Consider the following 25,844-nt stretch of genomic DNA (forward strand, 5'->3'; position numbering starts at 1 on the left):
TGTACTTCAATAATCACGCGAATCGTTCTGGAATACACGATCGCCATGTCTTTTTCTGCCCAGCTTTACATCCAAGAGGTTCTCTACAATATCAGTTGAGCGATAATTCATTCGGCACTTTTCCCGGTGTGGCAGTGTGCCATTCGCAGATCTGTTCCCCCGCTTACGTGCGGTGCGGCCTTAGTCAGTCGTCCCTGATGGTGACCCCTAGAAACGTCCTTGTCTCCGGAACTCCGGGGCTGTGGTCCGCCGACCGGAAGACGGGCGACGACCCGGTGGTCAGCGGCCGCGTGGTGGACACCACTGCTTGCAGGCTGGCTCGCCGCACCGTGACGGACAGGGCCCGGCGCCTCGCAGGCCGCCGTAGTTCGCCGTCCAAGTCGTCGTCTTCCTGCAGGCGTATTCCCGATCAAGAAATCAGTGAGGTCCAAAAAGAACGCACATACATATAAAGCATGCGCAATTATGTGCGGCAAGGCGTATAACATTAAATAACCGCAGCATTTCTTTCCGTTCCACCACGAAAAAAGTGCAAGCACTTAAAGGACACTTAAAGGACAAAGAAAGTGATTAATATATATACAAGTGCGCTGCCGGCATGAGTCAGTATTGCCGTTCATCTTTAATATTTGCAATGCTAAACAGCTTAAAATGTTCTTTAAGAGACATCCACAATCGTAGACGCAAGATAGAGTTTCTTGCCCGTCCTTATAATTTTTTTTTTGAAAGAGGACTGATATCAAGTGGACATGTGACCACGCTCATTTCTAAAGTATGGTTTAGTGCCACTTCTGAACCGCTCGTTTCAGCACATCATTTGGAGCCTATGTTCTTCATGAAATGAGGTACTTCTTGGTCGTAAATTTGAAAATGAAGACGTTTTATTTAAAGACTATTCCTTACGAGGCGTGCCCCTTGAGGCAGCTATTTTTCGAGGAACCTTACTCCGTTGTCTTTGGAACTTTCAATATAAGGGCACAAGTTGCGTCCGTCGACTTTGTTGATACAAGTTATATTAGACAGTTTTAGTTACACGTACGTAGAGGCTTTGCGTACGTAGAGCTTCTACGTGTCAGCAGTGCGCGTGCGTAAAACGTAGCGGCCACGCGCTGGTCTCACGGACGTACGTGACATTCATTTCTTTGCGTGCGTTTCTTGCGCACGTAGACAGCTTCGCGCGGGAGTTCCGCAAGATCACGAACAAGCGATAGCGGGCGGCGCGTGCGCAGACGGCTCGCATCGAAACACGGCGGCAGGATTGAATTGGCTACCGCCGTGTTCACATTTCCCTATAGATGGAGTTACGGGGTCCCTTTTGGCGTGCGTCGCGTACGTGTAGCTAAAAGCGTTTCAAATCGCGTGCACGTAAGGTACGTAGGCTTTTCACGTTTGCGTACGTGAAGCCTCTACGTACGTGTAACTAAAACTGTCTATTGCCGCGTAGCCCACGCATTTCGTCGCATCGCCACCGTAGGGATCCGTCATCGCGAAGTTTTCAGTACATTGATTTATCAGATATTCCTAGAAAAGTTTGTGCACGTACTGAAGCACGAGGCTTCTTTACAGCTCGTGTGTTCTGCCAGACAAATGCATACGTGTGCACCAGTATTTGCGTCACCGGTTGGAAATTGCATTGTGGCTGACTGCATGGTTCCTTTTTACTAATTTAAATATAAAATAAATTCAATCCGATGACTGTATTAGCATAAATATGCAGCTGGAAAAGAGAGTTGTAAATTATTAGGACATAAAGAATGATGCTTAAAGGTAATGAGGCAAATGAAGCAGATGTTTCAAGTATAGCTAATGGTAAAGCGCCGCTTAATGGTCGAATTACCATTCAGGAATGGTGCTCAAAACTCCTTAGAATGTCCTTGAAACGATAAACCAGCCAGAACTAGAAAAATGAAATATCACTAAGGATACTCTTCATGTCGTCATCACACACCACATGACTCCTCTGTGTAGATATTCTCATGGAGCCCAATGCCACCAGGGCTCCCGTTTACTTGTCAGCGCGGGACCGGACATTATTTACAGCACTAATAACTGACCTATATGTCCAACAAAGAAACGCGAATTACTTCTCAGTTTACGAGTTTTTCTAGATATCGCAATTTATTTGCGGTTTATACGATTTAACATCTCGAAACATTAGTTACAGGTGAGATAAGAACATCGAAGGCCACCAATAGCTGACAAATTTGATCACACGTCAGTGTGACAAAGCAGACTAGGTTACGCTTGCGTTTTCTCAGTTATGACGTCTCCTGCACTGTCGCGAAGTCGCCAGTTGTCGCCGAAACTAACGCGCACGACAGGGCGCGCTCGAGAGCCGTGCAGCGGCCGTGAACGCATGCGCACCGTTACCTCAACGTCGGCGTCCAGAAGCACGTTGTCGGCGACCGACTTGCGCCTGCGCAGTCCGATGAGAAGCTCGGAGAACTCCTCCTGGAGCTCGCCGAGACGCGTCTCCAGCCGCTCCCGCTCCTCTTCTTCCGGTGTCGTCACCGCCGGCGCCGGCGAGTGCGACTGAGGCCGCTGTGGCCCCCGCGTGTCTTCTTCCGGTTCCGGCGTGAGCAGCAGCTCTCCGAAAGGAGCGACCGCCGTGACGCTGTCGCCATTTGTGGGCGTACCGAGGCTTCGGGCGCGCAGCTCGTCCAGCGCGTGCCGGACCCGATGCAGTTCGTCCTGGACGCTCTGCAGTTTCTGTTGCAACTGTCGAAAGAGAAAGGGGCAAAGTGCACATGGCTTCCCTTCGCGCATAGCGGTTGCAAAGTACACACGCCAATGTACGTCGTCTCAGGTTGGAAGTGGAGCATACAGGCAGGTTTCAATATGGTACACGTTTTTAAGCCACCATTAGTGGGAAACGGTAAAACGATATATAACTAGCGGTCCAAACTTTGAGCAGCAAAGATCGTTTTTTCAGCGTAGGAAAGCTGGATTAACGCGTCATTACAGAGATCCACCCTAAATATCATGAAACCTCCTGATTGAAAGCGGTATTATATCTAGGGATAAAAATAGCATGCTGTTGTTGTCTATACTCATTTCTAATGCTTATTAACTCATATTTTGTTTACGCTTATTTCATGTGATTGCACTGACTTGATTGATTGTCTTAGTGACTGATCGCAAAAACTGCAAAACGTGCTTTCTTTCTTACTGTACTTTTATACCGACTCTTAAGCCCACCTGAAAAAATTGCATCATTTCCGAAACGTTTTTCATATTACCTTGTGCTTACGTCCTCTGATCCTTGAATAAGGTCCTGGCACAATAGTTGCCAACATTTGAAAGCTCATCCAAATCAACCAAGCACATCTCTAAACAGTAAGTACATGACCGTCCTACTCGCTTATGAAATTATTATTTAAGAAGCCAAACTATAAGGGCAGTGGGGGTCTCCTGTTCGTTTATATTGAAAACATTAAGCAACCGGTCACCACGCGGACAGCTTTGACATTGTCAACTGCATCGTATGTTGTGGCGCGCAGTATGTAATAAACTAAACAACATGCTTTGATGAGTGATCCAGCTGCCGCAATATGGCAAAACCATGGTGATCTGGCCTTCTGTTTTCGCGCTAAGCCACAAAGCCACGCACGTTCACTGTTGCTCCTACGATGCCAATATTTGTTGGTTGCTGTAAGGGCGACTTGGTACTAAACTTCGAACGTATGCAGCCCAACAAAGAACGACACACAAAGGCAGGCGCTATACTCATAGCAGATCTTTAATTCATGCATGCGCCGAAATTTCACACAGAAACACACAATGCATAGGCATATCTACAATGTGGCAAGCACGTTGGTACGTCAGGAACGCGTTTATTCAACGGCTTAGCAAACATCAATGTTGCGAAAAACAACGACTGTGCAGCAGGAAAGTGTGCCTCTTGTCAGCTTTTGATGAATAGTGTGGAAAACAACGAGAGTAAAACGATACATCAGGCTGTCGTTTGACGCATAATATATATATATATATATATATATATATATATATATATATATATATATATATATATATATATATATATATATATATGCCATTTCGTTTGGCATTGTGTCAAGCAAAATAAAATGCCCTGACGTCTTTACGCAGTACTTGTCGCAGCCTGTCAGCGTAAGCTGGGAACTGGGCGCTATTTTCCGATGGCAAGATCAAATTGCGTATAAGACAGCTGAGTGGAAACGCCAATGTTTCCTTTTTCAGTAATACATTAGCTCATAGCAGCGTACCTCAGAATAATCGCAATAACCGCTGATGCACAAACCATCGACTAGGGGAAACAAGGGCAAGGCGGGAGATGCAAATTCAAGACGATGAGCAAAACGAGAACAATGTGAAAGCGGGAGCCAACGTTTCGACAAGTGGACTTAGAAAAGACAAGTCCACTTGTAGAAACATTGGCTCCATCTTTCACCTTGTTCTCGTTTTGCTAACCATCGATTAGCGATTTTTTGTTATATCTAAAGTGAACACTTCTAGGTATATACATCGTAATTGTAAAATTCAGGCAGCTCAGGGTACAAATTATGTCTGCTTGGTAAAAACCCTTTAGCTAACTCGAGTGCTGAGATCTTCCGAAACTTGCGCAAGAATGCATTGACGCTACACAGATCATTTCCCCACGAAGCCCGCGTTTCATATAGCCAAATTACCTGACTTGCTTCAAAGCTTTTGGACGCCACAACGCTCTTGAGCCAAAGTATGCGTGCCTGGCCGAGATAGCTGAGCTGGAGTGGGCAGAATTCTGGGTGTGATTTATGTCGAGTACTCGTTTAAACTAGACAACTCCAGCAAGAGCCTAAGAAATTAGTTTAGTTTATCAACGAAATGATGCGCTTGAAGGCATTTATTTGTTATTTCTTTCTATAAAATATTTACGTAGTGCTTGCTTGTTGGTTTATTGCGTTATTTTGTAGAGAATAACTCCTGTGACTGGCATATCTGCAGGGTTAGTACACACAGCTATACCTAAAACGTCGATTTGTTAAAGATGTGCACTGTCCATTGCTCAGCTATTGGGCAAGACAGCAGCAGCAGCAGTCACGGACAGCGAGATCCGACAGGGCATTGCTCGAGATGCAATGCCCTGTTTTAATTATGCCTGCGAAATTGCGCGCCAAGACCACATTGCATTAATGGTTGTTTTCAAAGCAAGGCCCTCTTTACGTTCGATCTCACCGGTCGTTTGCAAGATGACGATTGACACCATTAGAAGGCAATCGATATGAATCAGCTAACCCAAATAACATCATTATATTAAGGACTCTGCTAATGTGGCACATATCTGTGAAGAACGTAACTAAATAAACGCAGTATAATACCAAGAGCTCTCGAATATCTATATTTTAGGATAGCTTCTCACTTAATCTGACATGTCTGAAACATTAAGCAAATAGTAGTGGTACGTTTCTGATCAGTAAAGGTTCATGCACTAGATAACGTCTCAGCTGTCTCGAAACAGATAACGAAATGCACTGTGATTAGGCCGCATGTGACTACACTTGTATCCCAGTGTATAGGCACATACGTATTAACCTCCTTGCTTCAATATTCTTTTTTTTTGGAAAGCACGAAATAACTCTTAGGCTATAGAGTACACTATATCTTTGTTCCGTATATGTCATGATCTAGGCTAACATGCTGTAGAAGGTGATAGCAGGGATGCAAGAACACGGACTGTCGTTAAGCATGGCAAGGAGAGCTACAGAGGCAACACCAACGAACATGGCGGGATTAGCTGTTATTATCAGTGGCTGTGTAAATTGCGCTACCGTTTCTGTAGTCTCAGGAAGATAAGGACTTTATCAACGTTGGGATCGTGACATCGCATGACACCGGCAAACCAAATCACCCTTATCTTCCAGGTTTGTGGTCGTTGAGTCGCGATTGTCCAGGTTTGTGATCCTGGCGTTATCCAACATACATTGCAAACTTACTGAGGCGGTTTGAACACGAGCCGAAGGAATGGTGTTGGCTTAGCCATGACTTGCCGTACGTAGGTCGACTACTGCGACACGCAATATATGCACTTTCTGCAGCATAAATAGGAGTGTCAGGTGTATCCGACACTTTCAGGTAATCCGCTGGATGACTTAGGCTCAAATTTCGCCCCGAGATAGCAATCTGCCGCGAATTCTTTTTCATAGACCGCTTTTGGGAAATACCCCCGCCACCCTACCCGGTTCTGTGCACAATAAATGCAAAGTGGGTATCATCCGCGAAGATACACATCAAAACATGTCGCTTTCACTGCAATGAAACTATGCTGCCACCTGTCTCAGCTATGGTGAATGCATGGTGTTCACCGTAGCTGAGACAGAGTGCACCACCGTTTCTTCAGAGCGGAATCAAAGCTTTCTGACTGGCATTGCCAGAGGCGACATCCACTTCAAGTTTATTGCTGACGAAACTAGTAAGCAATGGCAGAAAATGTGATAATATTTTAAGCTCACTCAATATGTTACGTCGCGAAGTTTGAGCGGAAATCGACAAATGCTTTAAAAGGCAGAGTCACGTACAGCTCCCGCTCTTATTAATGCAGCAATCAGTAGAATGACTAAGCCTCACTGTAGCAGCTTCAGTGGCACTTCGAGTAGTACTGAATAACTCTCGCAGCTTTTATGTGATAATTGTTCGAAATACTACCTATCCTTTACATGCACTCAACAGGTTCGTCCGTACTCTAATAAGCTAACGATTCCTACGTCTTTCCGCGAGCTTCCCTAAAAGCAGCCATAGATTTAAAAAAGAAGTCTTAAATGTGCTTAATAACCGGAAAGTGTCGAAGCAGCTAATATCGCAAATTATTTAGAACTGAGGTGAAACAGCGCGAAAAAGACGAGGACACAAGGAAACAAATACCACAGACAAGCGCTGACTGCCAACTGGAAGTTTATTTGAAAATCACCAGACATTTATACTTTCATCAGCATGGGCATGAGCACATCATTCGCAAAAACATCTGCAAATCATCATTTTAACCTTTCTTCCAAAAATGTTATTTCTTTTCCCGACAAGGCAAGAGAGGGAGAAGTTACACATTTATCGCCTTCCTTTCTTATATGAAAGGCCTCTACTATTTCCCTTTCCTTCTTACTCTTTCCTTTCCCTATGAATTTGGTCTTTTCAAATATGGGGGTGCATTGACACTTGTTACAGTGTCCAGTTAAATGACTCCCATAGCCATTCTTTAGGTTAGTGCTGTGCTGACGAGCTCTTTCATTGAAGCACTGTCCCGTTTGACCTATATAAGATTTCCCACAGATTAGCGGTATTTGATAGATGACATTGCGCCTGCACTCAGTGAAACGAGTTTTATGATTAGTGGTGCACAGGTGCCTTTCGCGCTTGTTCATGCGATTGCATATCGAGGACAACTTACACGGGGCACTGAAAACCAAATTAATATTATGTCTATTGGTAACTTTCTTCAGATTGTGAGACAGCTTGTGTAGGTATGGCACCACGTGCGCTGGTCTTTTTTTTTTGTTTTCATCTTGGGAAGCATCAGAACTTCTGTTCTCTTTCTGCAAAATGGCTTCGCATACTGAAGTGATCACAGAACTGGGAAAGCCTGCGTTCCGTAGTCGCGATATCTGATTTAAAAAACTATGATCGCACTCATGCTCACATGACTTACTAAGTGCTGCCTTAATGCATGTTGTTGCTATGCCTCTCTTAATCAATTTAGAGTGTGCGCTGTCGTAACGCAACAAGGTTTTCTTAGATCTGGGTGATATCCCCAGCATACGTGCTCGTCCAAAGAAAAACAGAGGTTAATATCTAGAAACTGAATACGGTTGTTAATTGGCAATTCGTACGTGAATTTAAGTCCTCCCGATGAGTTGATGAACAGGTTCAAAATTTCTTCGACCGCGTCATGAAAATGCATACAGGAATCTTTCTTCATAACAATTAAGTAGTCGTCAACATATCTGAACACTCGCGTTACAGGCATGTCAAACAACTTAGAAGAAGCCATTGTCAACCGAGGATAAAAAAATGTCACATAAAATGGGGGCGATGGCTGATCCTATACAGATGCCAGTACGTTGGATGTAGAATTGGCCATCATAATTAACAGTTGTTGAATGAAGATAAAAGTCTAAAAGCGCTAAAAAATTGTCGCTGTTGACACATACAGAGTTCTGAAAATTAACTTCCCCGAAATCTTCCATCCTATCGCGCACAGCGCACATCAAACTATCTCGCGGCACAGAATAATACAAGTCCCCTACATCTACTGAAAATGCGGTTAGTGCGGTTCCCTGGTGTTCATTTATGGCCGAGATAACTTCTTCCGAGCTTCTTACCAGGAAAGGGTCATTTATCTGCAACATCTTGAGATGTTCTAAGTAAGATATTTTAAGATATTCAGTTCTAAGTATGAACGAACTAGCCCTCATCAACATCTTACTAACGCAAATTATTAGCTGCACCAAAATAGCGCGTAGTATCTACTACTCGGCAGCGTCTGATTGTGTCATCTTGCGCCATCTTTAAGGTCTGCAATGAACCGAGAATAAAAATGGTAACACGTCCCACTGTTCTTGAAGGCTTTTAGTGAAAGCAGTTTCGTGGACGAAGAAACAATCTGAGGCAAATAATTCGTGATGCGAAATTCAGCAAGGAGAACTACACAGGGTAGAAGAATACAAGCATTTAGGTATAATTATCTCTTCCGATCTAAAATGGAACAAACACGTGTCATACGTGGCAACAAAATCACTCTCAGCCCTTTTTTCCCTCGAACGGTCCCTCATATACGCTTCACCCAACACCAAACTACTCGCGTACAAGTCACTCATTCGCTCCGTTATAGAATACGGCGCCATATGCTGGTTTCCTCACACTAAATGTGCCATAGCGAAGTTAGAGAACGTACAAAGAAAAGCAGTAAGATTCATTTATAATAAATACCGTCGTCATGATTCCCCAACTGAACTTCTACGCTTAGCCGGACTTCCAACAATTAGCGATCGTGCTAGGTATCTCCGACTAAAATTCCTCTTTATTCTCCAGAGCAATGCCCTAAAAATAGACAAAAATAAGTTTTTAGTACACTCTAACGCTAGAATTTCAAGAACGAAACACAATAAACAATTATCTGAGTATAGGTTTCACAATGACACCTTCAGATATTCATACTTCCCACAAGCTATCAGAGAATGGAATATGTTACCACAAGAAGTTGTCGATTGTACAACCCTCGATTCTTTTTTGTCTAAGCTGTCTAACCATATCTTTGTTGCTACATGATGAAATGTGGTTTTTACATTATGTTCTATTGTCACCATGAATGTGCATTGTCTATGTCGCTGTACGTGTGTATGTATAAGCTTATTTTTAAACCAAAGCCAAGGCCTCTTGTAAACGATTATCGTTGAACCCTGTGTGAATGATGTATTTTCCCTTTTATGAATGTACCCTTTCCTGCCAAAGCCTTCGTTAAGGCTTGGAGTATGTACCAAATAAATAAATAAATAAATAAATACATGAATAGCACGTAATTTGTGAGCACATTCCGCACTAGAGCAGTTTGCTTATTCAGCCTTTAGACCTACTTGTATAAACACACGCGCTAAGTGGTGGGCACGATGATGCAGTGGGAATAAAATTATCATCCGTCTGATACCATGAACACGTCTGTGTCAGAACGATGGTTTTTGTTTGTTTTTTGTTTGTCTTTTTTTCAGCGCTCGCTGTTTCCTTCTTTTATGTTCGCCATTTCACTCAGAGAGGCAACAGTCGTGAACAATACCTTTGGTCCCTCGTTTGCGCGACGTCGCGGCGATGCGGTGCGTTGGAATTAAGGCCCTTCCAGTGGTCACACTCTCTGCACCTCGGCTTTGAATAGCAGAACGTCGTCTGCATCGTAGAACTGGCGATGGCGGCCATGGTGCGGTAGCAGACGGCAAGAAAAAAAAGGAAAGGAAGGAAGGAGCGCAGGCAGCCGAGCCGGATAACAGAGAGGTGATAAAAAAAATAGGGAAAGAAGGCAGAAAAGGTAGAGTGTGTGGTGTGTGCGTTGGAGTGGCAAGAGAGGGGGAAGAGAGGGAATGGAAGAAAGAAAGGAATCTAACTAAGACGTGCATCTACTAGGCAAGCAGCACTACTACGGCAATGCATAATGAATAGGAGGGGGCAAAAGCCAGCGTTCGTACAGCAGACGACAAAGGAATGTCGTTCCGCGAGCCGCCCTTCGGCGCTAGCCTTTTGTTCACCGCTCCCGAGGGCAATTCGCACCGACCTCTGTGGCGTAATTACGCGGTTCTCACATCAAAAGCCCGCCAATAGGGAATTAGGTGACAGAACATAGCGGGCGAAAAAGGTCACCACGCCAGGACACCTGAAGCGAAAGCCGGAGAAGCCACGAGCGAGAACGAGAACAAGAGCGAACACAGTCCGCGAACAGCACCGCCTACGCCGTTTCGAATTATCGTTTTTTAAGGCGTACATTAGCTTATTTGCATATCCAATTAATTCGCGTTAGTTGGCTCCGTCCGATCTCTAGAGTATCGATTTGGTGGCAGAGAGTAACTTGCAAGTTTCTCGTTAATGTGTCAGCGTGTGTCGGCGAGTACCGGTGCCGGCTTACACTGCTCCCGTTCCACTTTAATTTGTTTCAACTGTGCATGAAAAAAGAAAACAAACAGCGAAGAAAAAAGAAGCATCGCAGGTATAGCTACAGTGACACCACAGGAACACTTCTGCGTTCCGAAGAGCACCTCACAACGGTCAAGAAGGCAACTCGCCTTACGTACACACTCAATGAGCAGGCGCGTAACAAGGAAAAACTGACGTGAGAACTGCCACAACAACGCGATTAATTGTGGTCCAGTTTAGACGAGCCAAGTATGTGGCGTGACGTCTACTCCCGCACAATGTCTTGATGCCACATTGAACCGAGAATTTTAATCACTTACATAGGTGACCCCGCAAGCTCTGATGGCTGTGCGTTTTTTGGATAAATGGACGTTTTCGTGTTTCAAAGCACTCCTGTACGACATGCGAAAGCTGACATTAAATGAAGTAGGTTTAAAGAATTAAATTCTGGGGTTTTACGTGCGAAAACCACTTTCTGATTATGAGGAACACCGTAGTGGAGGACTCCGAAAATTTCGACCACCTGGGGTTCTTTAACGTGCACCTAAATCTAAGTACACGGGTGTTTGCGCCCCCATCGAAACGCGGCCGCCGTGGCCGGGATTCGATCCCGCGACCTTGTGCTCAGCAGCCTAACACCATAGCCCGAGAACCACTGAGCAACCACTGAGCAACCACTGAGCAACCACGACTGGTAAGAAATAGGTTGAACATTAAAATGGTGCACACCAGTTGCCGGTGCCGGTGCTTTATTATTTTTCGACTGGGACTGTGAATGAAAACTATGAGGAAGCGGGGACAGAAATTAAGGAACGGCTCAATTGAGATTTCAAACGGCGTCGTGCTGGGGCAGCTGGCACTAACATACAGTGTTAGCTACTAAATCGCACTGCTTTTCTTAGAATATCAGAATGTTAACGTTCCTGCTCATTTTGAAGCACTGCATTATTTCCAAGCGTAACACAAGCCTTCTGTGGCCACTGTCCTTCTCGGCTTTATTTTTTCGCCCGTGTAGTATTGAATGTCAATGTTAAGCTTGACCCCAACAAGCGTTAAGAGAAAGATGTAGCTGGGGGCTTCTATCTAAATACATGGGAAAGGAGATATCTTCTTTCTGGGCAACTATTGCAGCAACAATGATAAATTTTGCTGCATTTAAAAGAAAAAGATAAAATGTAGTGACTGCTTATAGTGAAATTTCGCTTTATGCTGTCAATTGTTTTGTAAAAATTGTTGAAAATCGCGAATTATCGAAAACGAAACAATGAGATTTAGAACCCTGTAACTCAGCAACGGAAAATGATATCCCAATTCTGCAAATTGTATCTAATAGTACGTCTAGAGCGGGAAAAAAAGTGGTATATGGCTCTTAAAAATATCACTAAAATGTGAGCAGGACTTTCGCGAAATCCTTGCAAACGACGTAACAAATTAATGTTACATGTGAATTGATAAATGAAATTTGTCTGCTTTGGATACTTTAACGGATGCAGTATACAGAACTGCGACATCTGGTCTTAGTGCATAGCTACGAATTTGCAAACTTCGTGCTTCCGTTTTTTTTTTTTCACACTGCCCAATTTTTTAAATTCCATTAGATATTCAGGCCATAAACGAAAAGTTAACTTCCAGCAGGCACAATATTTTAACTGTCTCTCTCAAACACAATAAATTTCATTAAAATCGGTCGAGTGGTCATCTCAGAAAGGCGTTTCTGCGTTTTACATGTACTTGAATAGGTGGCATTGGTGTTGGGTCCTAGCTAAAGTTTCCTCTTAAGCTCATCTTTGCTGCATCTGTGGAGAATTCTAGGTATTTATGGTTGCGACCTATTGAAAGGCACTAGTTTAGTGCGTCTTCTTTCTAATGGAATTGATGCTTGGTTCTTATGGCCCGTGCTCGCTGAAGTTAAGGCGCTAGGAATGTGGCTTCATTTTTGGGGTTAATCCTGACGGTTGCTATAAGAATGTGGTATTAAGCGTCGAACAACAGCAGAAAAACCTTAGTATCTATTAGTATTGCAATACTGCACTGGCAACTGACAGTCTTAGCCCTGTGGCTACGGTATCGCGCTACTGAGGCAGCGGGTTCCATCCCGGCCATGCCGACTGCACTTCGGAAAACGCGAAATTCAAGAACGCTCATGTGCTTTTGAGAGACGTCCATGGTCAAAACTAGTCCGAAGATTCCACAACGGCGTGCCTTATAATGATGCTGACCCGTGTACTTATTTGTCCTTATCTCGGGGACTGCATCTCACCCACTAACAACTTAAAGCTATCAGTCAGCGCCAGACGCGCCTCCATGATTGGGACTTACTGGAATGTTGCCGATGGTTCTATGAGTTGTCTGTTGTTACCGGAGCTTGAGTACCCTGATTGCATACGCGACGTGAATTGTGTAGTAATTTCTGGAAGACACGCCGGTAACGGCGATTACTCTGGAAACTTCGATGACTGATGCATAAAGGGCGACGCGCTTGATCGGCATATCAGATTTTCAGCGATCGCCGACTGTGTTGGCCGCTATCGTTGACTTTAAGCTTGTCCTGTTTTTGTGGGCAGAGGTTCGCCGAATAATGTGCTAGTTTTGTCATTCACAGTTTCGCTGCTTTCTTCACCGTCTGGTGACATCTGGTGGAAGTACTAGGCACGTGCATGCACGGAACACTCCCGGAAAGCCATAATCCAAACCCGAACCCGGAAGACAGCACCAACGCCGCTCCGGGCCACCGAGCAAGCCGTATACTACAAAACTTACCCCTGGAGCTCGGTCTTCTTCCCGAGCACAGCATGATCTACAACAAGTCAGCAGCAACGACCACAACAACAGCGTCGCCATCAACGATAGTACTTCGGCAACCCAGGGAGCCTTCCGCGGAGGTTCATCGCCATACCCGGAGACCTGGCTCGCGGGATTCGAGAGGGTGTCGTCCTACAACTCTCAAGTGTAACTCTGAAGACAATTTGCGCCACGTCTATTTCTCATTGGAAGTCTCCAGCAGGACTTGGTTCGACAATTCAGAGTCCTCGTTAACATGGCACCTGTTCTGCAGCGAATTTCTGATGACTTTCACAAGTGCCATCAGAAAAGAAAGGGCCATAATTCTACTACAAGCCCAAATGCAGCTCGTTAACGACAACATCACGGCAATTCATTGAAAAGATGACTCGTATTTTCCGCCACGCCGACCCAGAAATGTCTGAGGAGAACAAAGTACGTCTTCTCGTGCGTGGTATAACACAGAACTCTGCGCTGTACTGGTGCCCAACCCGCCCATGATCGTAGCGCAATTTTTGTCAGAAGACGTTGTTAGTAGTGCGCACCATGCACTTCAATCGCCGCTCAATGCCAGACTCTACAGAAGTTCAAGCCCTTTGCTCCAGCGACTGGCGAGAAATAATCAGACAAGCGCCAAGAACTGCGGAAGATGTTCCCTGCGTCGCAGTCCCAAGTTAATTCGATGATTGCTGACGTAGTTCCAGATAAAATCAAGCGGTCATTGGGAGTTTACGAAGAAAAGCCGGAATCACCACAGCCTCAGCCCGAAGCGATGACCTACGTCACCGTCACCCGCCGTCGAATTACCTTTGGGCGCGCAAGCCATGGCCCCGTAACGCTGCACTTTCATCACCCGCCTCCGCCGCCCTCAGCTCACCCACCCGTCCCATAGGACAACTACACAAGGAAGACAGACGTCTGGCGCGCTCCTGACCTACGCCCACTCTGCTACCACTGCGGAGAAGCCGGTGACATCTACCGCCGATGCCCATACCGGGAAATGGACTGCGAGGGCTCGCCATTAACGCACCGGTGAACCACCAAGGTTAACGCACCGGTGAACGCCCGCGTAACATGACTGACTACCGCGCTGCCACTCAGTTGAGCCTCGACGACCATCCTGTTCGCCGTCACCACGCCGCTACCTATCCCCGCAACGCCGACCATACACTGGCTCAGCCCGGGGCCGATCTGCAAGCCAATATTCAGAAAACTAAGAGCAGCAACCAATGGAGGTACGGTTGCTGTTCGTCAAATGACGAAGATCCTCCGCTGCCAACGAAGACGCGCAAACGACTATCTCGAAGACATATCAACGAGATGCCACCATGCTGACGAAGCCTAGAAGCGACAAAAGACCAGACGACGCAAGGTTCCAGCCAAAGGTCAACACGACGTAGCCGTAATCCGATGCCACGACCTAACCGCAACGCAAGACAAATAACCATCGACCTCGACGTGCTTCTCGACTGCCACACAGTGACTTCACACAGTTTCTTCACTTACAGTTTCTCTGCTTTTTCATCGTCACTACTACGTGACAATATCGTGATTTTGGCACATAAAACCGCAGCATTTATTATTTTATTTGCTGTCACTAAAAACAAACATCATATTTAACCGAGCTCGAATCGTTAAACCTTAACTTTTCACTGACAAAGATCCTTTGCCGGATTATCAGTTCATAGCTCGGCGCACGATGCGACCATTGTATCCGACATTTTTTTAATGGTGTCGCCGATTCTCGAGGGAAAGTGCGGGTCCAACCCAATTAGGCGCGCAAGGCCAACCAAGCTGTGCATTCTAGAATGGATGAACAAGTGTGACTGTACTAGACTAGCGCTAGATGTAGAAATTGCGAACGGAGTTGAGCCGTTAGTTGATTACAGTGACTGAAGACCGCAATCTCGACTATCGTTGTACTTTTAATGTTGCTTGTCTTCTGCGCTCAAATACACGCATAGCGTGTTAAAGTCGTAACTGACACACTTCGCAGTGCTTGATTCTTTACCGTCACTACAAAATGACAGCATCGGGTGCGAGTGGTATTTGAGGACATAGCTTTGAACCGCCATAGACAATAGGATACTCGTTCTACCTGTCTAGGCACTTAACATCATCCGCACTTACCCGTTTGTCACCTATCTAGCACGTTTATTCCAGGGTATGATCGTTCAGTCTGACAATGGAGATGAAGCAATCGCCTTGCATGGCGACTAATAATGATAAGCATCAGGTGGAAGAGTAAAAAAAAAGGATATCATGCTTCCTGCGCACGATTTCATCGGGTGTCACTACTAAGTTATGGATTTGCTTGCGCCCACAATGCCTGCGGTAGCGAAGAACATGTGGTTGTGAACTTCAGCTCAATAAGGCGTGCTGATTCCGAATATCTTAACCTGCCTGCCGCTATCTATGGCGGCCGTCAGTAAGAGAGAGAGAGAGACAGACTAGCAAAAAGTCACACAGTAATAAGAGCAGTAATAAGAGCACACAGTAATAATCAGTACCTGAGATCAACAGACTATCCGATCCGAGTGTATAGAAATGATCGAAGCCGAATTCAGTCAGTAATTCAGGCTAAAAATGGTTTTATTTCATAGACTCAAAAGAAAAGCAGGACAACAAACAGATTAATATCTGCAGCGAGTATTCCGAATCTCGTATGAAACATCGATACCCATCCTGAAGTCGTTATTGTGCCCTCAAACACCTCGCGTACCTTGCATTTACGGCGCTGTCCAATGTAACTCACTTCCCAAATAAACGACCGAGCTGAAATGAACACATCACCACACTTTCGCGCAAATGTTCGTTTTCTCCTTCATTCTGCCGCTATTTAGGCGCTGAATGCGATTATACGTCTTTTGTGCGCCTCCTAGTACGACTTTATTAGTCGGTGTATAACTGCCGAAACTGCGGTAATTCAAAGAGTCCACATCTATTGACTCAAACATCGAAGAGACCGACGTATTCTCTGCAGCGAAATACTCGTGAGTTGGATACTGCGAATGCCTACGGAGTTCATTGATTTCATCTTCAGCTTTTGTTCTACGACCGATAAGAGGTAGTTTGCAAAAGTTTGGAATCGCTGTTACAGTCCGAGAGTTGGGTATTGATTTATTGCCTGCCCTCAAAGCAATGAGCAGAGGTCGAACCAAGCGGGTGAGACTGAAAGAGCAGGCAATTACGACGTTCCCTTGTAAAAGGAAATAAGCCCGTAATTGGGCATTTCCTTCGATCGCAAGGTCCTGCCAGAATGATGGGGATTAGGGAAAGAGTCGCAGCCGCACCATTAAGGGGCCGAAGATGAGCTTTTCTGCTACATTTGTGGTGGAAGTTCTTTATGGCGTTATTTTGCGGACCCATACCTGGCTGCCTGAGGCGCCCATTATGCCCCTTGCTAAAGTCTTATTAACTCCGCTTCAGTGGCATTCTAGCACAGGCGAAAACTACTGAGCTTTGAGGTACCTGTATTGAGTATTGATGTTCAGCTTGACAGTTAGTGGGAGTGATATTTCTTGATGAGCAATGAGAATGACATAAATCGTTTCTGTGGACAACAATGCAATCTCTGCATGTCCCACTGACGAAACAGACGAATTAGGCGGTATCAAAACGGTATCAAACGCGTATTAGGTACCAGACTCTTTCACGGGCACGCTCGCACTTGAGCGAACAATGCAAACGGACGTATCTATCGCGACTTGGTCGTGTAAGCGCTATTCTAGCTATCGCAATGCCAGTGCTGCTAATCGCCACGCATATACTACCAGGTAGCAAACGCAATGGACGGAGTGCTTGCACTTTAACGCTGAAGGTGCCTGTGACACCGAATCAAGGAAGCACATGCAAGATTCTGCAGAGTGTAATGTGCAGGAATACATATTTCGTGTTCCACAAGTGCCGCTACGACGAGCATAAGTGAGTGGTGCAACTGAGAACGTGCTCTAGATGACGCGCAAAGTCATGAACACAAGCAGATTCTTGTGCAGACAGATAGCGAGCGTGAGGAAACACGAACGTGGCCTTGGAAACAGTGTGTTACCTTGTAAAATGAGGTAAGTTGAATGGGAAGTCTTCTTGAAAGTGTTGTTTACGTTCAGCAACGGCGTTTTCTGTGGCATTCACAGAGATGAATGAGTAATATACTATCATGTGATAAAATGAAGGGCTGTTAATCTTTGAACTTATAAGTTTTTTTCGATTGTTTTTGTATTGTCATCCTCTTAAGAGCGTCCTATGCCTGAAATAACGCTGTCATCAGAATCGATAGTGAATGGCGGCGAAGCGTACAAGAATCTTACAAGCATTAGTTGTAGAATATGAGAATGCAGCGCCAAATTTGCACTCTAAGGTAAACTCAGAAACAAAAAGAACATATTCTTAGTGAGAAAAATACGAACCAAGACTTCGCCAAATATTTAGATGCTATGTACGTAATTTATTTGACACTGTCACATTTTTAAGGCGAAGAGAAGCCTTGAGTGGCTCATCGTACGATCGCCTTGAAAAAAAAAAAAAGCGTGACTTTCTTCGAGCGAGCGGCAGGTGGAGAGGGTAGCGGACGGCGCGCGCAGAGATGAAATAGGTGTTGCGTCAATGACGTCACGCGGCGGAGGCGGCGGTTGTGGCGACAGTCGACTGCGGAGAGACACACAGAGAACGATGGCGGATGCTCGCCCAGGCCCTGGCGGATTGCGCGGTAGGCCTCGGAAGTAGCCTACGGCCGAGAATGCTGTTGCAGGCGAGAAACGAGATGCGACGCGCGAAGCGGTGGGAGCAAAGCGTTCAACCGAGAGTGCTGCTTTCCCCTGCTGAGAGGATGCAAGGCAACTGTGTTCGGCTTGTGTTGAACATTTGTAACGCTTACTGGCGACAAGTATGATACATATTTAGTTAGTGCATTAGCCGCTCGCATGTGTCATTGAGGAGGTCTACCTAAAGCGCCACACGTGTACTTCACATTGCGGCTCATTATGTCTTGGAAGGAGTCCGACCCCTCATGTCGTATAACTTAATGCATTACCAAGTGTGCAGCAGGCTTACGGATTCACGTGTTGCAAGGATGAAACAACATTGTCCCGAATATTTTTCCCGGATCACATCGCTCCGAATAGCAACGAGAGCTACCAAAAGTGTCTTTCTCTCAGAAGCTTGACGCGTACGTGTTACCGTTACCAGACAGTCGCAACTTCGGAGACGTGCACAGGAAATGCACCGCTGTTGGCGATATTCATGAAGCCGTGATTAAGCAGGAACCTGCCTTTTTCGTAAAGCTCCTGGATTATTTTGACGGGTATGTGGCTAGCTCATCGATTGCTCGCATAATGCTGTATATACCTAGGATTGTTTAGGCCATCACTAAACATTAATGTTTGGAAGGTCGCAAGGACTTGTTAGCGGACCAAGTAAACCTACTAAAAAGAACTTCCCTTGCAAGTCGCGTGCCTTCACGTACTTTTTTCAGCACTTCTGCAACACCCTTTTCATCAGACTCGTCTCCGACCTAAATTAGGTTTTCCCCTTATTGCCATGCGTAAGTTGAAGTATGATCTAGTCCAACTAAGTTGCCTTTACGCCCTTGAATAACGTTTCCCCTTTTCGCTTTTGTTTTAAAACTACAACTTCGTATAGGCAGTCAGAAAAAGAGCAGGATGCCAAAGAAAGAATCCTTATTTGCGCGTTTTCCAGTTATGCTGAGTATCTTTTCGGTTGCGATATTCTATAAAAGCAAACTGGACATGATATTTCAGCACTTATGCCATGAAAATATGCCGGCAGGCGCGTAGCATAGATGCTAGCTTAACATGGGCTAAACATTCATTTTCGCAGCTCACACAGTGTCCGCAAACTCATTAACTGTCCCGAGATAAAAACAGCAGTGTGGAGGCAGTAGCCACATTCAGTTAATCTTACGCAGCAGCGGAAAAACCGACCACATGAAGCAGCTTTGCTTCTGATTCAAACTTAAAGAAAAGGTTGTTCCCAGTCAAATGCGTATGGCGGCCGTCTGCAACTTGCACTACATCCCGCAAGTTACATCCGCAACTAGTGCAACATGCACTACATCCCGCAGGTTACCATATCCCGCAAGGCAAGGACCATCTGGCGTATGTTATCTCTGATCCTCCTTGTGTCTATAAACCATTGCAACTAGTTGGGCAAAGATATGGAGTAGTTAAAAGAAACGTTCGCATAGAAAGACCCGAGGATCACTGACTAATTTTTGGGCAGGCGATTGCTTCTATCGTGTTATGGCGGGTAGGCTTTATGTAATGGTTGGAATCATTAACGGCTAATATCCTCGTTTCGAGTCCACCTGCTCCGTGACCGCTACTTTATTGTAGGCAACATTTAAGCCATGAAAACTGCACATGAATTTGTTCGTAGGCAACACTAGGAATGATACAGCACGCGGCATATCCACAATGTGTGGTAATATTTCTCTTTATCGCCATTTGGAGTCCACCTGCTCCGTGATCGCTAGTTTATTGTAGGCTACATTCAAGCTGTGAAAGTGCACATGAATTTGTTCGTAGGCCGACAGGAGTGAAGACACAGCACACGGCATACCGACAATGTGTGGTAATATTACTCTTTACGTGGAGGTTGTCATGCACCAGGCGCTCAGAATAAATACCGAAAGCACGGCTCCATCCGAATTTGCTGCGAATGTGTCGCGCCCTTTTGGAGGTCTCTCGTCGACCGCTACCCCTGTCCCACATGAACGGCGGCTGACACTATGTGCGTCTGCAGATAGACGTGCTATAATCTGCTCGTTAGAGGCAGCAGCCCCGTGTTGCAACACTGAGGGCGCATGAATGTGCGAAGCGTGCGATCCTGAGGTGTCTTTATCGACGAGCAGAAGAAGGACCCGCACGAAGTGTAGGTGCAGTTTGGTGCATGTAGACCCTCGGCTCACCTCGTGCAAGGGAGGCCTGACGATCTCCTGGTTGCGGCGCTCAGCCGTGTAGCTGGAGCGACGCCTGTGCTCCCCGGGGATTCGCCGCCTCGACAGCAAGTCCGACAGGTGGTCCAGCTGTGAGAAGATGGCCGGGAGCGCGAATGGATACGTGCAACTTGGTGGTGAAAATCAGGTTGTATGTGTATGCAACAGATGTATACATGACGTTGCGTGTACTTTAGCTATGGAACAGCGTTTTGTGCTTGTTTTTTTAGTGAAGCTTTGTTCGCCTCTACTGCTACTGCTGCTACCTCCCTAACTCTCCCTAACTCAAGGTACCTACAGTAGCCTGACGTCTGAAATTGTACTTTGATAGTGACAGTGCGTATTTGAGGACTCATCCTAATTTCCGCATATATTGTGCTGCTTATACTTTTGCGATGTGTGATACGTTATGTATTGCTACGTGTCTCACGTGAACACGACTAGCTCTTCGTGCCAACATCTGATTGTTTTTCATGTCAATGAAAATGAAAAATATCAGCCGTGCTTAAGTTATCGAGCCACAGAGATAGCCACTTCGCTCATTTAGTTCAGTCACACGCTAATTATTAATAATTGCGATTTCATTCGCACGACTGAGAACAACAGTAAAAGTGTTGTTCTTTTACTGCATTTTACCCCGTGGAGCTGATGAAACGCACAATGATACGTGCTACTTCAACCTCCAACAGCAGGCTTTATACACAAGGAAAGCAATGATAAACGAGCGACGTCACAAATGCAGGTAATTACGGTTTGGCCGCAGTTCGCACCACGTCATGCGCATATGTACTAAAGTGCTACTCACAAGACGAAAGAAAACACGAAAGGTAAGCAGATCTGCGCCGTTTCCTTATTGACCGTTGCATTGCACGCTGCGTCGATGGAAGTTGCGCTTTTGTGAATTACCATCATTGTATACTGACCAAGAATGTCGCAATAAACTAGGCATGAGAAAGAAACAAGACACGCCCCAGATTAGGAACTGTAGTTTATTACCAGAAACACAAATGTATAACATGAAATAAACATGCGTAAAAAAAAATTGGAGGACGCTTAAGCTTCGCCTCTATGAGTGGAACGCGATAGCATTAAAAAATTGGCAATGGCTTGGCTCGGCGATGCCAGGATATACGTAGCGAGCGCTAAGGCATAGCATGGTTGCCCTTGGTTAAGCTTGATTGCAAGTTCAGGTTAGTCTGGTTGTCTAGCTATGTTGCGGCGTTTAGCCAGTCATTCAGCGCGCTGTTCATCTGTTTCCTGGGAGATTCGTTTCCTCTTCATCTCGTTCCGATGTCGATTCCAGGCCTCCTCCTGCTTATCAGAATTGTCGCCGTCCATACTGCCGCCTCAACTGTGGTTGCGGCGCACGCGAGCTCTCCTTTTCAATCCTCCTACATGTTATCAGGCATGTGACGCAGCTGGCGAAGCAAGCGGAGGCGAGCGCAACGACCAGGAACTCGGTGTGACGTCATACCAAACGGCGGCGGCGGGACACCTGTGGCTCGGTGCTACTAGTGGCGCATGCGCAGTAGTGACTAGGGAGCGAGAGAGAGAGAGAGAAATATCCGCGGCGAAGCGCACGCTGTGACGTCACGTGCCTCCTCGAAGCATCTACACGACAAAATCGCAAGTTCGCGGGCAGTAAAGCGTTCGCTTTAAAAGATACCTCACTGCTTCTCACACTTCCCAGCAACTGGAGCGTATGTAATCGTAATGTTTGCAGGGCAACACTGGCCGCAAACGCTATGCCTGAAGGCGGGCTTTCTGGTAGAAACGCGGCCTCTTGTGTTGTATGCGATGCGACGAAGGCGAGCGCCAGCTGTAGGTATCGCAAGGAAGCGGGCGTGCCGCTCGATTGCCCCAGAGACGCCCGCGCGACGGCGCACACAAATGGCGGACGCCGCGGCTGGTTTGTGAATGGTAGTAACGCTGGGAAAAGGGTTTATGTGAGTTTTCGCGTAATAGAATTATGTTTTCTCGTATAGCCAAATTACAATCCGAGAACTATCATACCTGCAAGTTTTGTGTAGTGCATAGTTAACAATTTTTCTCGGTATTTTAGCTTGAGAAATTCAATTATTTCAATAAATTTATTGCGTCACATGAAGACCTGGGTATCGGTGGTTCGAATTTTCGTCGAAACAACGTCCGACGCCGACACCAGATCTTGTGCGACACGGACACCTTAACGCTATCACGTTAAACGCTTAAAGATTAGCGGCTGAATAATCAATCCCTTTAATTTGCAGCATCACTGCGGGCTCGCAACGCATATGTCACAGAACGTGTGAATAAAGAACGCTCCAGCAACCCCCGCATTATCTTCTATTTGTGCCTCTAGAACTAATTTTCGTTTCTTTGTCGCACCTCACTTGTCGGGCTATTCTTCGTCAGTAGTGACTACCAGAAAATTGGAGGTCAACAAAGAATCTCGAGAACAAGTTAAGGCTCACGCAAAGAGCTATTGAACGAAAATCGTTAGGTGTAACGTTACGATACAGGAAGAAAGCGGTGTGGATTAGATAGCAAACGGGGATAGGCGATATTCTAGTTTTCCGCGATAACAAAATTTAGCTGGGCAGGTTATGAATGCGTAGGGTAGATAATCCGTAGATCAGTAAGGTGATGGAATGGGTGCCAAGAGAAAGGAAGCACAGTCAAGGACGCGGCAGGAAGAAAAGTGGGGTGATGAAGTGAGGAGCCCTGCAGGCGGAAGTCGAAATTAGCTAGCGCAAGACAGGAGTGATTTCAGAGGCAGGGGGACCCCTTCGTCCTGCAGTGGACATAAGAAATAGGCTGATGATGTTGATGAGACTGATGGAATACCGACTCGCCTATAATTCATTACTTCTAAATAAAAAAAAATGAAACGCACATTCTGTAGTTGAGGTCCATTGCTGTTGCAACATGCTCAGTAATCTCTCAAACCAAGGAGAATATCTCACACAAAAGTTTTCCCACACAGGTGCACGCCCTTAAAAGATGCACAACACTTTCTCGTTTGAATTAGCGCTTTCTTTTTTCGCAGCGCATGTGAGATATCATTTTGACACGTTTGCATTTTCAAAAATTGCGCTACGCAAGCCGATGCGGCGGTCGAACCAATAGCGCGTATTCAGCGCCGGCTGGTTGTATTTTACTCGTTTTCCTGCCACCAACGTGTAGCGCGCTATGCACGCAATCCCTATTCGATGCTTCCGTAATTTAATGTGTCAAGCAAGCCATCCCGTGCGCGAGTTACGAGCACGACTTGAAAGGCCTCCGTTATATGAAACTGAGTGTGAGTGCGCTGTTTTTCACCAGGGAAAAACGGAAGACGGAAATTGTTCGAGCAACGACAGGGCCGACGCACCCTGCGGACATTATGTCTATTTTATAGCAAACGCATTTGCATACCGCAGTTCATGGCCCAGGCTATCCACCAGAAAGCAAAATTTTGTCGCTGTCAAGGAAAATAGAGACCTGCTGTACGCTGTTGTAATTTAATTTATGTTATATCTATATCGCCAACTTGGGTGACAAGGCACGGCCCCTGGGAATGTGCCACTGGGGAATGTGCCGCTGTACAATGACGAAAAAAGATCCCCCTTTAAATTTTCGAGCACCATCACTGAGCAGTGACAGTTTCGAATTCATCCTCTTACGATCCTTCCCGAGATGTGCTGCATTAATACGTCACTAGAGCAGAACTACCGTGGTTCTGCGATTGGAACAACCCGTTCACAAACAAAAACTCATCAAAGAGAAGCTTACATTAGAAGCTTTGCTCTAACTGCAGAAGCGTAACACGAGCGCACTCAAAGAAACCAAAGTAACGCGCGCGTTCTATGCTGTACACTCTGAAGACGTGCTTAAATATGTTGATAACACTAAAAAGGGCGCGAGCGGCCACTGGCTGGCACTCCGTATCTGAGAAAGAAGCAGAGGATCCGATGGAATTCCGTATGCGCGACGTAACCTTGTGTATATCGTTCGGTCGCTACGCGCCCTACGTCGTGCGACGCGTCGCCAGACAAAGAAGTGTCAAACCACACTACGTCTTTCGCATACCATTGCCCATGTTGAGAAAGTAGCGGAGGCGTTCTAGTTATGTCCGAATGGTGCGTACTGAAAGGAGCTGCAACATTGCATATAATTTTAGATGGCGAGCGAAAGAAACAAAAACAAATGATATGCCTGGATATATAACTTCAGTAGTAGTCCATAGAGCCATAACGATACGGCTCCTCCGAAGAGGAACGATGGCAAGGAACACAACCAAATCAGGCATAAAACACGATCGCGCAACCATATACGACACCTACGCGTTCCATCGAATGCTTCTGTAAAGCAATGCGAACGGAATAAAAAAAAACAGTATAACTTAAAACTAGACAATTGACAGCGCTTGAGTCTTTCGTTTTGTTATTGTGTTCTGTTAATTTGTTTAGATATTGCTTTTTGAGAATGAGAGTACACATTTTACCGCTGAACTAACTTTCGCGCACTTCTACAGAAACAACGTCTTTGGGAGTTGAAATATTTTCCCAATGTTTTTTTTTCATCATTTGACGATATTCACATTCTCACCTGTGTGTCTCGCGCTGTTTAACTTTTAACTACAATAGGTTCTACGTGAATACCTCGCAAGCACTTTGCCCCAGCCAATAGTAGTCTCGTTACTCGGAAGGTGCTTTGAAATTCCACAAAATTAGGCACTTATTTTAACTTTATCACGACAGTATCGTGGACCTCGTGATAGGCTGAACAACGCTGATCTTAATCAGGAGCAATCGCATGGATAGCCCCTAAGAAAAACCTATACATAAAGCTGCAGCCACGTTTGGTCGGCATGTTGGTGATTCCAGACAGCGATACTATCGTTCTTCGTTTGTGGTCATCAGTTTTATTGCAACGCAATAAAAAGGAAGCAAAAAACAAGCATTTACAAGCAATGTTTTAAGAAAAATAAAACTTCCCAGACGTATGCCAATGTCCGAGCTACTCATATACCAGATACATCGACAGTGTAAAAGGGAGCGCGCTCCCACCATTACAAAGTTCTATAAGGGTCTGGTCTGCCACTGCACGAAAATCACCCTAACTTGCATTCTGCGCATTTTATAACTCTTGGTAATTACGTTGCACCGTAAATTCGCGCTAGGGCGCAGGCTACGTTGTTGGCAGTTCTTTGAGTGACTTACGATACTGACATCGGCGCCAGTGTTCATCGCTGCCGCACGACAACCGTTGACGCAATCCCTTTGACAAATTCACCGCAAAATGCAACGAGTGGGCCGGAGAGAGAGAGAGAGAAGAAGAAAAGAAGGAAAGGCAGGGAGGTTAACCATACTGAGTCCAGTTTGCTACCCTACACGTGGGCAGGGTAATGTCGAGAGAATGAGAGAGAGAGAGAAAGAGAGAGAGAGAACTTAGGTGTAGGATGTCTATAGTCGGGCATTCAAGTCTGTTGCCCGCAAGTAGTGAAAAAGCGCTCGAACTGCTTTCTGGG

General features: G+C 45.7%; 1 protein-coding gene across 1 annotated transcript in view; it reads right to left on the reverse strand.

Annotated features, from left to right (window-relative positions):
• Window positions 1-25,844, reverse strand: part of LOC139050701 (putative diacyglycerol O-acyltransferase Mb3761c) — a 521,464-nt gene that overhangs the window by 23,974 nt on the left and 471,646 nt on the right. The window contains exons 11-13 of the mRNA XM_070527326.1: window positions 20,327-20,443; window positions 2,371-2,718; window positions 168-391 (exon numbers count right to left, since the gene is read on the reverse strand). Coding sequence (XP_070383427.1) covers window positions 185-391; window positions 2,371-2,718; window positions 20,327-20,443 — 672 coding nt within the window. The 3' untranslated portion in view covers window positions 168-184. The remainder of the gene's footprint in view (window positions 1-167; window positions 392-2,370; window positions 2,719-20,326; window positions 20,444-25,844) is intronic.

This window comes from Dermacentor albipictus, chromosome 10 (genome assembly GCF_038994185.2).
Source record: "Dermacentor albipictus isolate Rhodes 1998 colony chromosome 10, USDA_Dalb.pri_finalv2, whole genome shotgun sequence".
Classification (NCBI taxonomy): Eukaryota; Metazoa; Arthropoda; class Arachnida; order Ixodida; family Ixodidae; genus Dermacentor; species Dermacentor albipictus.